This window comes from Schistocerca gregaria, chromosome 2 (genome assembly GCF_023897955.1).
Source record: "Schistocerca gregaria isolate iqSchGreg1 chromosome 2, iqSchGreg1.2, whole genome shotgun sequence".
NCBI classification, from domain to species: domain Eukaryota; kingdom Metazoa; phylum Arthropoda; class Insecta; order Orthoptera; family Acrididae; genus Schistocerca; species Schistocerca gregaria.
In genome coordinates this window covers 759473680-759488548 of record NC_064921.1, presented here as the reverse complement: position 1 = coordinate 759488548, position 14869 = coordinate 759473680, and the positions used below count along the sequence as shown (strand labels likewise).

Genomic DNA, 14869 nt, shown 5'->3' with positions numbered 1-14869 from the left:
GGAGACCATTTTAATGGACTTCATCTTCCCAAACAACAATGCAACTTCTATAGATTACAACGCGCCATGTCACAGGGCCACAACTGTTCGCGATTGGTCTGAAGAACATTATGGACAAATCGAGCGAATGATTTGACCACCCAGATCGCCAGACATGAACCCAATGGAACATTTTTGGGACACAAAAGTCAGTTCGTACACAAAATCCTGCACCGGCAACACCTTCGCATTTATGAACGTCTATAGAGGCAGCATAGCTCATTATTTCTGGAGACGACTTTCAACGAAGTAGTTGCACTATGCTGGGAAGAGGTGGTACGACGCGATATTAGCAGGCATCCCATGACTTTTGTCACCTGTGTGTAAACGAGGCAGAACGTAGGTAGCAACCTTTCTGAAGCAAGCAGGAGGCAGAATCCTATTTAGGGAAACTACATAAAACTTGACCCAAATGGGGATCTGATACTCACTCCTTACCAGCAACCAACTGGTAGTCGTTGAGTGCACTACCTTGCTCAGCCGAATAGAAGTCACTTTTCACGTATTGTTATGGATAATTCAGTTCGCTTTTTGATGCACACAGGTCAAGCTAAATGTCATAAATTAACAGATATAAAATTAATAACCGATGTAAATTAAAAAATCAATCTCAGAATGCGTCAATGGACATTTCCATTCTGTGCGCGTCATAGGCCAAGGTGCAGGTTCATTATATTTAACGATTCAGAAATATTGAAATTACATAGGAGCTGTATAAGATGTAATTCTGGAAAAAATCGTTTTAAAGCGATAATTATAAAACTGTGAAAAGTGATTTTTACTTTGTTTCTCGGCCAGTTTTAACAGAAATCCCGTAAACGGCAACGGCACGAATTTAGATACTGTTCTTGATGTCTACCGATCAGAACCAGGATGGCAGGGCATTTGAATTTCCCCCTTACACTGGTCAAGAATTTACGGATCCAAAGTATCTACCTGCTGACACTGACCTGAGGCAAGAGATTTGCTATTACTGCTTGAGTATAGTGATACCAGACGGAAATCTTTTCACCTCAGTAATTGCGACTGATAAGCTTAAGGGAAATAATATATAGGGATGAGACGCACTTTCGGTCACAGAACCAGAGCAGGATGTGGATCATGCACTCTTCTGAGAAAAATATGGATATTGCAGTCTCGAATCGTAAAAATTGAATACACTGGCTGCAGCGTGCGATCACTAGCACGATATGGGGGCTGTAAAAATCCCACGATGCTAGAACAATATGAAATTTATGTGAAACACCGAAGTTCAAGCTACTTGATCCCCAAACTTCCACACGTAACATCATTGGATTCATATATACAAAGATGCAACTTTCACAGCAAATATGCAGAGCATATTCAGCGTTTATTTATTTATTTATTTTTTTTTTTGGGGGGGGGGGCAAAGTTCAAAAACTTAATATGTATAATATGCAGACATGTACTTGGTATCACAATTCATGAAATAGGGGCAAAACTTATTTTTATGCAAAAATGTTGGCTTTGTCAACTATAACAATGCAAGATTATTAGCCCTCGTGTGGTAAATATCCTTGCAACATTGTTGCCGCTCGAGTGGCAATATCCACTGGGCTTCATAGAACTGGCAAGGCCTTTGCAGAATTCTTTCTAAGTCTCATTTACTTTAAATACTCGTAAAAAAAATATTATCAGAAGATATTGGAAAATCTAAATCTTTCTTATAGTTCAGAAAAAACTGCTTAAAAACAATACGATAATAAAGCTACCCAACAGAGCTAAACCTAGCCAAAATGTGTTTTTGGCGAGTCCAACAATGCATCACAACTAACAAGCGTAAATTTTTTTTTCCGGTGATTCGTATGTCAAAGTAAACCTGAACAATGCACAATACTAATAACTTACGTTACCGAATTCTTAGCAAACCTTTTATTACGAGTGCAGCTTTTTATTGACATGCTGTATGTATTGTTTCTGATTGTGCGCGTTAAGTTCGCAATTTAATTGACCAGTTATTACAGTACAGCGATAATTAAGGTGTCCCTATTCATTATGCCCAAATAAAGAACTTACATACTTTGTTGCAATGCATGTAATTAATAACTGCTCTCCTAGTTTACTAATTGGTGTTGGATAATGAATATGAAATTTTGTTGCAGTACACGAAGGGTTATTTTGTGACAAATCTTAAATGAGGTAAGAACAGTATCGCAAATTGAATGGAGCTAATTACGGGCTTAAAAGCATGATCTTTTGAATTTAACAAAACTTCGTTATGTCATGCTCATATATGGTAATACAACGCATATAATAGGGGCAAGCGTACAGTCACATTACTAAAGTGTTCTTACCATTGATGAAATCTCCCACATTCTTCTGTACAAACTTGACAAAGCGTGAACGCGCAGCTGCCGGCAAAACAAGCTGTTAATGTAATTTATAATAGCTGGTTAATTGCAAAGTGATTAAAAAAACGCATGATTTTGGATGTTACCTGTTGGAATTTGCCGCGTCTGGGTGGAGGATTAACAAACTACAGTTTCTTCGCAGACTGTTGTTATATCGCGTAACTCACAGTTACTATTCGAACACTTCCACCTTAACCCTTCCTCATCACTTGCCAAGTTGAGAGTGAGGACGACTCTGTGGTTATTGTTCAAGCCCTCAACACGCAGCGCTGTACAGCGATCAAGCCAGAAACTAATAGTAAACAAAACAATAGCAACAAGCGAGACCTAAGTTGTATGGGAAGAGTGCTGCAGCGATGGACATAGGAGAATTACTATCATACAAGGTTATATTACTGTAATAATATTTGTTTCCGTCTTTTTTTGCTTGATAATTTCATATAGTTTTTAGCGTTGTGATTTAACTGTCTTCTACCCACAGACGATTCGAAGTTGGAGGTTAGAGTTGGTGTACTTTGTAGGAGTAAACATTAGTTGAAAACATTCATTCCTTAGCGTAATAGGCTCGAATGAGTGGTTCCTGTGCAGCAACAAAATAAAAGTTTGGTATAAAACGAAAGCCGAAGTAGCCTAAATCTTTGTTTGATCTTGTTACATTGAGTAAGAATTTGTTTCACTAAAGCAAGATAATAACAAATTTCTATAAACCTCATTTGTGTACAACAGTTTTAGTACTTCATATTATTAAAACATCAGTTCTAGATTAACGATACTCAATTGCTCATCAATATAATTTACTGGTTAATGTCTGCCTGTCATTATTCTACAACATTCGTTGTAGGTTACGAGTAGAATTGAAGTGAAAACAAGAAAACTATATACAATTTTTTGTGAGTGTGCGTACTGCTAAGCGTTCAACTTTACAGGTGTTACTACTTATATTAATTTAGAACCAGTAAAGAAATTTTCATTAACAAATAACAGCATTAAAAACATTGTAATATATTCGCTTGTGCTTACGAATTGCGGAAAGGACTGTTAACAGAAAGGCGTGTAAAGTTTTTAATTAGACTATTTGTATTAACGTACTTAACATGCGCAGAAATGCATATCTCTCACATTACATATTGATGTTATTAATTCTATACACCAGTTAGTTCTTCTAAGAAATTAATTGACAAATGGACGAGTTGGCCCTTTTTACTTGATCCATTGCTTTATTGGAAAATTGAAAGTTCAACAGGTGTTGTGAAACCAAGCAGAATAAGCTAAATTTTGTAATTTGGTTTTTTCACCTCCACTGGCAACATTCACATTGTAAATAAGGGTAAGACTTACTAAATGCCCCCCCCCCCCCCCTCCTACATTATATGTTTCACAGATTGTATGCAATAGGCCTACATCTTCATAATGTGCATCAAAATTATTGCCAGAGATTTGAATATAATAGAGTACCACTTTTCTTAATGTATTCTGCAGTTTGTAATTCACAACGAAATTTGTGTTATACAAGAATTAAAAATATATCTTGGGCTATACAGGGTGCAACTAAATTCCTTATATAGACTTTGAGGACAGGTTCCTTACACCAAAACAAGAAAAAAAAAATACTAAACATGAGCTTTAAAATGAATACTTTAAGAGCTGTGGGCACTTGTTCAATAGAAGAGACATGTTTCATAGTAGAGAAGATGAAAAAGTGCTCATAGTTGTTCTCCCGCATGCTTACTAGACTTCTTATTCGTTGTTTGGTCCATAACTCTTCCTCCCAAAATGTGTTAAAAAAAATGACTCTGAGCCCTATGGGACTTAACAGCTGAGGTCATCAGTCCCCTAGAAATTAGAACTACTTAAAGCTAACTAACAAGGACATCATGCTCATCCATGCCCGAGCCAAGATTCGAACCTGCGACCGTAGCAGTAGGGCGGTTCCAGTCTGAAGCGCCTAGAACCGCTCGGCCACTGCGGCTGGCCCCAAAATGTGTAAAGCACAGCACTTGCAGTAGAAGAGATGTTTCGCAGTTCAAAGGTGGAGTAATACTCCTATATCTCAAAATATGTGTTTTGAAGCAAACGTTTTCTAGACATGTTTTTCATGCTTTGGTGTAAGGAACCTGACTGCAAAGTCTGTAAAGGGTCATTTGACCATAAGATAGCAGTGTTGCTGAGCTAACTCCACTGTGCATAACATATGAATTTCCAGACAAAACTGTGCTATTTATAACAACCATTTGTGCCAGCAGTGATGGAGGCATCAAGCAAGTTCTGTTTCGTATTATTCCATTTTTGTCCAGATAAAATGTAACAGAATTTGGCATTTATCATCAAATGTCAACCATGTTAGAGAAACATAATTCAAATCTAGTAAAATGTTCAAGTGGTGTACCCAATTTTGGAGGGGCTAATGTAGTGCAGTAGATTTTTGTCCTATGGTGTAGGAGTCCATTATTGATGTTGAAATAAATTCTTATGTGAATATGTTTTTAAAGGAGATGGTGTTATCAGAAACTGCGCACTAAATTGGTACCCTAACACGTGTGTAATGAGTAGAAAAGCTTACACATAGGAATGTGCCAGGAATATCTGGTTCAGTATCAGGACAAGAGAGGATTCTTTTTACATTTACATATATACTCCACAAGTGACCACTATTTGTCATTCCCTTTTTGTTCTACTCGCAAGTGGTGTGAAGGAAAAACCTTTAATGAGCCTTAATATTTTTTATCGTGTCCTTGTGGTCCTCATATGAAATTTAAGGTAGAGTTATTCTGCAGTTAACCACATATGATGGTTTACTAGATTTTCCCCGTAGTGTTTTGCAAAAACATTGGCTTCCCACCAGGGATTCACATTTGAGTTGATGAAGAATCTCCATATTATTTGCATGCTGATCGAACCTACCGGTAACAAATCTAGCAGCACACCTCTGAATTTCTTCAATGTCTTGATTTAATATATCCTGGTGGGGATCACAAACACTAGAGCAGTCCTGAAGAATGGATTGCACGAATGTTCTGTGTGTGGACTTATTTGTAGAGGAGGTACACACTCCTAAAATTCTCCCAATAAAACAAAGCCAACTAGTCACCTCCCTACTACTGACTTTATGCACTTGTTACATTTCATGTTGCTTCGCAACATCCTGGGTGCATATTTTTCCATCAACTGTGCAGTATTGCTTTATACCCTGGTGATGATAATGCACTTGTTTGCTTTGGTTGCACCTGATATCCAGCACGGTAGCCAGGCTGTTGTGGTGGGGCCGCCATGTACCCTGTTGGTTGTAGCCCCATGACCACACAGGGGTCGCTCTGCTGTTGCCTTGCACCTTTAAGTCCCCACTACATTTCAAAATTTTCTGTTAGTGCATACCATATGGGGAAGGACGCCTTGCGTGGTGCATCATAAATCCTTCTTGCCCTAAAATCTGGCACATTCGATATTGTCCTGGAATTGGACTTACACCGAGCTTCCGCCCACATCGGCTGCAGTGTGTTCCGGGTCTCAGGGCGGATGACCCGCAATGAAGTGTGGTACATCATCTCTCGCTTGTGGGCCTCCACCAGCAGTCTCTAAGCAATCGAGGTCTAACCTCAATGGCAAGAAGTACGATCCGAGATCATTTCCCTCCCTGGCCACTCCATTGGAGGAACATATGGCTAAAGAAGGCAGTGGGGTTTATTGGCCCCAGTACCTCATCTGTGCACGAGTTGATGGTGAATCACTTATGTCGACGAAGCCTCAGTTTTTTGTGGAGCATTTAGAGGACAAGTTCGGGGAGGTGGAGGGCTTGTCCAAAATGTGCTCTGGGTCGGTTCTAATCAAAACAGCATCCTCTGCTCAGTCATGGGGGTTGCTTGCTTGCTACAAGTTGAGGGATGTTTCAGTTGCCATCATGTCCCATAAGAGTTTAAACATGGTCCACAGAGATCTTCTTCTGCAGTTAGAAGATGAACTATGGGCAAACCTGGAATGACAATGTGTTCAATTCGTCCGGCGCTTCCATCGGGGTCCGAGGGATAATCAGGTAGCCGCCGGTGCCTTCATCTTGGCCTTCGAGGTTGAAAAGGTGAAGCTGATGGTTTACTGCTGGGATTGAAGCCATAAATCCCTCCTCCAATGTTGTGTTTTAAATGCTGGAAGTTTGGGCATATTTCATCCCGCTGTTTTTCCAGTGTCACGTGTCGAGATTGTGGACGTCCCTTGCATCCCAATACTCCATGTGCCCCGCCTCCCATCCGTGTTAACTGTGGGGACACCATTCCCCTTGTCTGGACTGTAGGATTTTCCAGAAAGAATGGAAGATAATGAAATATAAGACCCTGGACTGCCTGACCTACACTGGGGCTAAGCGGAAATATGAGAGACTCCATCCTGTGACAATGACCTCCACCTATGCCATCGCTGTGACAACGGTTCTACCGTCTCCCATTTCGCCGTGTTAGTTAGCTCTCTGATCTGTCAGAATCCACCTGCCCCCTTGATGATGGGGGCACTTCACTCCCTGTCGCTCCTGCTCCATCTACTTCAGGAGCAACACCCCCACAACCATCAGGGACATCAGTTCCCACTTGCCAGCCGGAGAAGGGTAAGTCTTCTTCGGCTCCTCTCACCAGTATGGGGTCCCTTGGGGCCCTCTCTTCCCATGTTCTGACCAGTGGAAAAGTGGACACCCGTTACTGGCTGAAGCAACCATAGGTCGCTGGTCGTAGGGCTTCACATTCCTTGTTTGTCCCTGAGACTGACCCAGTGAAGCCCTGCCGGCCAGAACCACCGAAGGCACAGCGCAAAAAGCAGAGAAAGAAAAAGGCTCCCAGGAATCGAGACATTGCGGTGGCACCCATCCCACCACTTCCTATAAGCTCAGCATCTTAGGATGGGGTAGAGATTCTGGCGTCTGCTGAGGACCTAGATCTCGCCGAACCCTCGGATGCAATGGATGCCACTTGCACAGGTACTCAATCGGTGGCAGCAAGTGACCCAGTGGCATAATTTGACTCCTTGGTCCCCTCACACCTTTCTCGGCCATAGACAATGTCATCCTCCAGTGGAACTGGAGCTGTTTTTTCCACATCTTGCTGAGCTCAGACAACTTCTCAGCCTTTCCTCTGCATTGCTCTTCAAGAAACTTGGTTTCCAGCAATGCAAACCCCCGCCCTCCATGGCTATCGCTGTTCGGGTGTGGATGCCTCAGGCCGTTACTGTCTGCAGTCTGTATCTTCCACCTGGTGGCGTCTGCATCTACGTCCTTCACTCCCTTCACTGCGAGTCTGTCCCTCTACAAACACGTTTAGAGGCTGTTGCTGTTCGGGTGTGGACGCCTCAGGCTGTTACTATCTGCAGTCTGTATCTTCCACTGGATGGTGATGTCCTGCGGCATGTCCTGACTGTGCTGATAGCCCAATTGCCTCCACCTTTTCTGTTACTGGGCGACTTCAACGCCCATAACCCTGTGTGGAGTGGATCAGTGGCAACAGGCCGAGGCAGCACCCTTGAGCATGCATTGGCACAGCTCGACCTTTCCCTTTTAAATGATGGTGCCTCCACACATTTCAATGTGACGCATGGCACGTACTCAGCAGTCGACGTTTCGATCTGCAGCCCTAGCCTCTTACTGTCTGTCCATTGGAGTGTGCATGACGACTTGTGCGGTAGTGACCACTTTCCGATCTTTCTGTCAGTCCCATAGTGTCACTCTTCTGGGCGCCCCTGCAGATGGGCTACGAATAAGGCTGACTGGAACTTGTTCTCCTCCATTGCCGCTATTGCGCCTCTTTCCAATGACGCCAGTGATGCTGTGGTTCACTCGGTCACCACCAGCATCGTTACCGCCGCAGAATCTGCCATTCCCTGTTCTTCTGGGTCCCCTTGGCGGAGGACTGTGCCTTGGTGGTCGCCTGAGATCGCTGTGGTGATTAAAGATCGCAGCTGGGCACTCCAGCGTCACAAGCAGCATCCCTCATTAGAACACCTCATTGAATTTAAACGGCTCCATGTGTGGACCTGCTGCATCATTCGTCAACACAAACAGGAGTGCTGGGAAAGATATGTCTCTACCTCTCCATCGCAGGTTTGGGCCAAGATTAGGCAACTCTATGGTTATCGGACCCCTGTCAGTGTTCCTGCGCTATCGCTGAATGGAGCAGTCTGTACTAAATCCGACACCATTGCAAACCGTTTAGTAGAGCATTTTGCTCAGTGTTCTGCTTCTGCGAATTACCTGCTGGCCTTCCGCTCCCTGGAAGAGCAGTTGGAGCATCAGAGCATTTCCTTTCACACGCGCCACCCTGAATCGTACAATGTTCTGTTCAGTGAGTGGGAATTCCAAGGTGTCCTAGCTGCTTGCCCTGATACAGCTCCCGTCAGATGCTCAAACGCCTCTCGGTGTACTGCCAGCGGCGCCTCCTAGACCTTTACAACTGTATCTGGGTTGAGGGTGAGTTCCCATTGCAGTGGCGGGAAAGCATCGTAATCCCCGTTCTGAAACCTGGTAAGAACCCACTGGAGGTGGACAGCTACCGCCCCATTAGCCTCACCAACGTTTTTTGCAAGTTGCTCGAACGCATGGTGAGCAGTCGATTGAATTGGCTCCTTGAGTCTTGGAACCACCTGGCTCCGTCCCAGGGCAGTTTTCGCCACGGACGCTCCACCATCGAGAACTTGGTGTACCTCAAGTCTGTCATTTGGTCAGCCTTTTCCCGGTGACAACACCTCATGACTGTCTTTTTCAATCTCACAAAGGTCTACGATACGACTTGGCGACACCAAATTGCCATTACTCTGCATGAGTGGGGTCTTCTGGGACCACTCCCGATTATTATACAGAACTTTTTATCCTATCGCATCTTCCGAGTTCCCGTTGGTGCTTCTCATAGCACTCCACATACACAAGAGAATGGGTTCCCGCAAGGCTCTGTCCTGAGCATCCCACTCTTTCTAATTGCCATCAATGGTGTTACGCTCTCAGTAGGATCGTCAGTCTCTCCCCTCCTCTATGCTGATGATTTTTGTATTTCTTTCTGGTCCTCTTCTACTGTTGTAGCTGAACGCCGTATGCAGGGAGCTATACGGAAGGCGCAGTCATGGGCCATCAATCACGGTTTCCGGTTTACAGCTGCCGAAACTTGTGTGATGCACTTTTGTCGCCGCCGTACCATCCACCCCACCCCGAACTTTACCTCGATGACCAACTACTAGACGTAGTGGAGACTTACCGCTTCCTGGGACTAGTCTTTGATGCACGCTTAAGTTGGCTTCCCAATATTCGTCAGCCTAAAGACAAGTGCTTGTGGCATCCCAATCTCCTTTGGTGCCTGAGCCACACCGAATGGGGTGCTGATCGTCGTACACTATTGCGGCTGTGCCCAGCTAGACCCTGTCCACCACTATGGAGTTAACCTCGCTGTGGGAGCCTTTCGATTTAGCCCTGTGAACAGGCTCCTTGTGGAGGCAGGCGTCCCTCCATTGCGGCTCCAGCGGCAACTATTGCTCGCAAACTATGCCGTGCGTGTCCATAGTTCACCTCGCCATCCAAATTACCGTCTTCTTTTCCCCACCACGGCGGTCCATCTCCCACAACGGCAGCCCAGAATTAGAAATCCCTTAGCTGTCTGTGTCCGGTCACTTCTTCATGACCTTGACGCTTCCCCCCTACCGCCTTTCCTGCAGACTCATTTCCATACCCATCCATGGTCAATGCCTTGGCCGCAGCTTTGGCTGGACGTATTGCTTGGCCCCAAAGGCTCAGTCCCACCTGAGATCCTCCGCCAGAACTTCCTCTCTGTTCTTAGTGAGTTTGGGGGCTCAGGCGTCATCTACATTAATGGCTCCCTGGTGGACGGTCTTGTTGGCTTTGCTTATTGCTCACGTTGACCATACAGAACAACGCTCCCTGTTTGGCTGCAGTGTATTCACTGCACAGCCGGTTGCCATCTACCATGCTGTTGAATATATCTGCTCCTGCTCTGGACCACAGGCCATGTTGGGATACCGGGCAGTGAACATGTTGACCGCCTGGCCAAACAGGCCACCAGTAAACCATCTCTGGACATGGCCTCCCGGAGACGGATTTGCAAGCAGTGTTACGCCAGAAATATTTCGAGATTTGGGACACTGAATGGTGCAACCTGACCACACCAAACAAACTTCATTCTATCAAGGAGACGACGAATGTGTGGCGGTCATCCATGCGAGCCACTCGTAGGGACTCAGTTGTCCTTTGTCGGCTCTGCATTGGCCACATCCGCTTGACACACAGCCATTTACTGCGCCGTGAGGACCCAGCTCTATGTCGCTGCGGGTCGGCTTTAACGGTGGTCCACATTTTGTTGGCCTGTCCCCTCAGGCAGACGTTTGCGCTGCCCGATATGCTCCCTACGCTTTTAACAGATGGCACTGCTATGGCAGGCTTAGTTTTGCATTTTATTCGGGCAGGGAGCTTTTATCACTTAATCTAAATGTTTGTGGTTTTTTGTGTTCAGTCTGGCCTTTGGCCTAGGATTTTAGACTGGGTTTTTTTAGTGTGTTTCTGGGTGGTTGGCTTTTCCTTTTTTGTCTCTATGGTTGACCAACCACTGTCACACTCTGTGTGATTTTAATTCCTTTTGTCTGGTCTCTGTCTAGTCTTTCTTCTCCTGTGTCTTCTCCATTGTTAGTTTTTATTCTGTGTGGGTGTTTGATGTATTTGGAAAAAGTGACCCATGAGTGTAGCAGTCTGGTCCCTTTAATCCCACAAACCAGGCAACCAACCTTCCCAGTCTCACGATGACGTCATCCTCCAGTGGAATTGCAGCGATTTTTACCACTATCTGGCTGAGCTATGGCAACTGTTAAGCTTTACACCTGCTTTCTGCTTTGCCTTCCAGGAAACCTGGTTCCCAAAAATCAGACCCCTATCCTCTGCAGTTATAAGGGATATTACAGGAACCGTAGCGACTATAATTGAGTGTCAGGTGGAGTTTGCTTTTATGTCCTAAACTCAGTCTGTAGTGAAACTATGCCTCTTCAAATCTGTCTTGAAGCTGTGGCTGTCAGAATGACAATGCAGGAAATAATTGTGTGCAATGTATATCTTCCTACAGATGCTGCAGTACCCCTGAATGTGTTAGCTGCAGTGATCGACCAACTCCCTAAACCTTTCCTACCTTTGGGAGACTTCAAAGCCCAGAACCCCTTGTGGGGTGGCACCGTGCTTACTGGTTGAGGCAGAGATGTTGAAACTTTACTGTCTCAGTTCGACCTCTGCCTCTTAAATACTGGGGCTGCCACACGTTTCAGTGTGGCTCATATTAGTTACTCGGCCATTGATTTATCCATTTGCAGGCCAGGACTTCACCCATCTATCCGCTGGAGAGCACATGATGACCTGTGTGGTAGTGACCATTTCCCCACCTTCCTGTCACTGACCTGCCATCGAGCACACGGATGCCTGCCCCGATGGGCTTTAAACAAGGCGGACTGGGAAACGTTCACCTCTGCTGTCACTGTTGTTCTCCCCCACAAGGGAACATCGATGTGATGGTTGAGCAGGTGACTACAACAATCATTTCTGTGGCAGAAAACGCGATCCCTCGTTCTTTAGGTTGCCCCCGGTGAAAGGCAGTCCCTTCGTGGTTACCGGAAATCTGTGAACCAGTTAACGAGCGTAGGCGAGCTCTACAGTGGCATAAGCAGCACCCTTTCTCTGGAGCACCTCATAGCCTTTAAATGGTTTCATGGCTGTGTTCGCCAACTTATCAAACAACGGAAGCAGGAGTGTTGGGAGAGATACGTCTTGACCATTGGGTGCCATACGGCACCTTCCCAAGTCTGGGCAAGGATCAAACGTGTTTTCAGGTACCAGACCCCAACAGGTGTTCCCGGTGTGAACATAAATGACGTGCTATCTACTGATGCAATCGCGATTGCCAAGCACTTTGCTCAGCACTATGCTTGAGCCTCTGCATCAGAGAATTCCCCTCCAGCTTTTCGCACTCTCAAACGGCGGCTGGAAGGGAAAGTCCTCTCGTTCATTACACGCCACAGTGAATCCTATAACGCCCCATTTACAGAGTGGGAGCTCCTCAGTGCCCTTGCACATTGCCGGGACACTGCTACTGGGCCAGATTGGGTTCACTGTCAGATGATTAGACATTTCTCATTCTACTACAAGCGACACCTCCTAGTCACCTTCAACAGGATCTGGTGTGGTGGCGTCTCTCCATTGCAATAGCTGGTAGAGCACTTTCATCTGGTGATCAAACCTGGTAAAAACCCGCTTGATGTGCATAGCTATCAGCCTCACCAACGTTCTTTGTAAGCTGCTGGAACATATGGTGTTTCAGCAGTTGGGTTGGATCATGGAGTCACGTGGCCTATGGCTTCATGTGAGGGTGACTTCTGCCAGGGTCGCTCTACCACTGATAATCTTGTGTCCCTCAAATCTGCCATCCGTACAGCCTTTTCCAGACGCTAGCACCTGGTTGCCGTCTTTTTTGATTTACAAAAAGTGTACGACATGACCTGGCAACGTCATATCCTTGCCCACTCCCGATTTTTATGCAAAATTTCATGTCCAGATGACTTATGCATTTGTATTGCTCCATCAGTACTGGTTTTGCTGAGCAGCACCTACAGGAAGCCATCCACAAGGTGCAGTCATGGGCCCTAGCCCATGGTATCCAGTTTTTGGCTGCAAAGTCATGTGTTATGGACTTACCTTAATGACAATCCGTTCACTGTAGTGGGGACGTACCAGTTCTTAGGACTGGTTTTCGATGCCCAATTGACTTGGCTTCCTCACCTTTGTCAACTTAAGTGGAAGTGCTGGCAGCACCTCAATGCCCTCCACTTCCTGAGTAACACCAACTGGGGTGGAGATCGATACTGCTGCAGCTCTACAGAACCCTTGTTCAATCCCACCTTGACCACGAGAGTCTGGTTTATGGTTTAGTGACAGGAGCTTTTAGGACAAGTCCAGTGGCCAGTGTCCTGGTGGGGGCCGGAGTCCCTTCATTGCAGGTTTGGCTTGCACAATTGCTGGCCAGTTATGTTCCACACATTCAAAGTCCTCCTGCACATCCAAATTACCATCTCCTTTTCGCACCCATGCCAGTTCACCTCCTGCATCAGTAGCACCAGGCCAGAGCTTCCAGTTGCAGTTTGTGTCCGATCCCTTCGTTCTGAACTGGAGTTCTTGCATTTACCACCTATACTTGAGGTCCATTCACATACACCTCCATGGTGTACACCTAGGCTACGGCTTTGCCTGGATCTTTCAGATGGCCCAAAGGACTCACCGACGGCTCGATGGCTGTGATCATGTCGGCTTTGTGTATGTCCATGGAGGACATATTGAACAGCATTCCTTGCCCGATGGCTGCAATGTTTTAACTGACAAGCTGGCGGCTATATCTCGTGGTATTGAGACCATCCGTTCATGCCATGGGGAGTCGTTTCTCCTGTGAACTGACTTCTTGAGCAGACTACAAGCTATAGACAAGTGCTACCCTTGTCATCCTTTGGCAGCGCCCATCCAGGAGTCCATCTATGCCCCGGAATGGTCCAGTCGTTCAGTGGTGTTTGTCTGGACCCCAGGTCACATCGGAATCCCAGGCAACTAACTTGCTGACAGACTGGCCAAACAGGCTACTCGGAAACTACTTATGGAGATGGGCTTCTCTGCAACTGAGCTGCGTTCAATACTACGCTGCAGTGTTTTGCGGCTTTGGGAGATGGAATGGCATAACCTCAGTACGCACAAAAATCTGTGTGCCATTAAGGAGACTACAAATGTGTGGAAGACCTCCACGCGGGCCTCTTGCAGGGACTCTGTGGTTCTCTGTCGGCTCCGCATTGAGCGCACTTGGGGGACACACAGCTGCCTCCTGTGCTGCGATGATCCACCTCAGTGTCAGTGCTTCAACCGGCTGACAGTGGCTCATATCTTGGTGAGCTGTCCTCCTTTGGCTGCGAAGGACTCTTCAGTTACCGGGCTCGTTGCCACTAATTTTAGCTGACGGTGCCTCAGTGGCTAATTTAGTTTTACGTTTTATAGATGACAGTGGGTTTTATCATTCTATATAAGTTTTCGTGCATGTCCTTTGTCCCTTTGTGTTCTCCACTCTAATGCTTTTAGGCTGTATGTGTTAATGTGTCGCAGAGTGGCTGGCTTTTCCTTTTTATTCTCGTGGTTGGCCAGCCATGGTCATCTGCTCTCATGTTTTTATCCCTTCTACCTCTTTCTTGCTTCTCTCCGTGGTTTTTCTTTTCCTGTTTTGTCCATAGTAGTGTTGGTTGTCCTTCTGTTGTTCTGGTTCTTCCATTCACCTGTTATTGTGCTGTACATTTCCTTTCTTTTCTTCTTTCCGTTGTGTAATTATTTTACCCAGAACAAGGGACCGATGTTCTCACAGTTTGGTCTCTTCCCTCCCTCTCTCCTTTAAACTAACCAGGCAGCCAGTCAGGTAGGGGTGGTAAGT

General features: G+C 45.6%; 2 protein-coding genes across 5 annotated transcripts in view; one reads left to right on the top strand and one right to left on the bottom strand.

Annotated features, from left to right (window-relative positions):
* Window positions 1-2588, bottom strand: part of LOC126334969 (uncharacterized) — a 353885-nt gene extending 351297 nt beyond the window's left edge. For both annotated transcript variants that reach the window (XM_049997755.1, XM_049997756.1), the window contains exons 1-2: window positions 2498-2588; window positions 2355-2411 (exon numbers count right to left, since the gene is read on the bottom strand). The gene's annotated coding sequence lies outside the window, so the exon portion shown is untranslated. The remainder of the gene's footprint in view (window positions 1-2354; window positions 2412-2497) is intronic.
* A 126-nt stretch (window positions 2589-2714) lies between these two features.
* The window catches only part of LOC126334966 (beta-catenin-like protein 1), a 99341-nt gene continuing 87186 nt past the window's right edge, over window positions 2715-14869 (top strand). The window contains exon 1 of one of the 3 annotated variants that reach the window (XM_049997747.1): window positions 2715-2797. In XM_049997747.1, coding sequence (XP_049853704.1) covers window positions 2768-2797 — 30 coding nt within the window. In that variant the 5' untranslated portion in view covers window positions 2715-2767. Of the gene's footprint in view, window positions 2809-3050; window positions 3072-14869 lie in introns of those variants that run through there. The other 2 variants (XM_049997748.1, XM_049997749.1) reach the window with 2 other exon arrangements.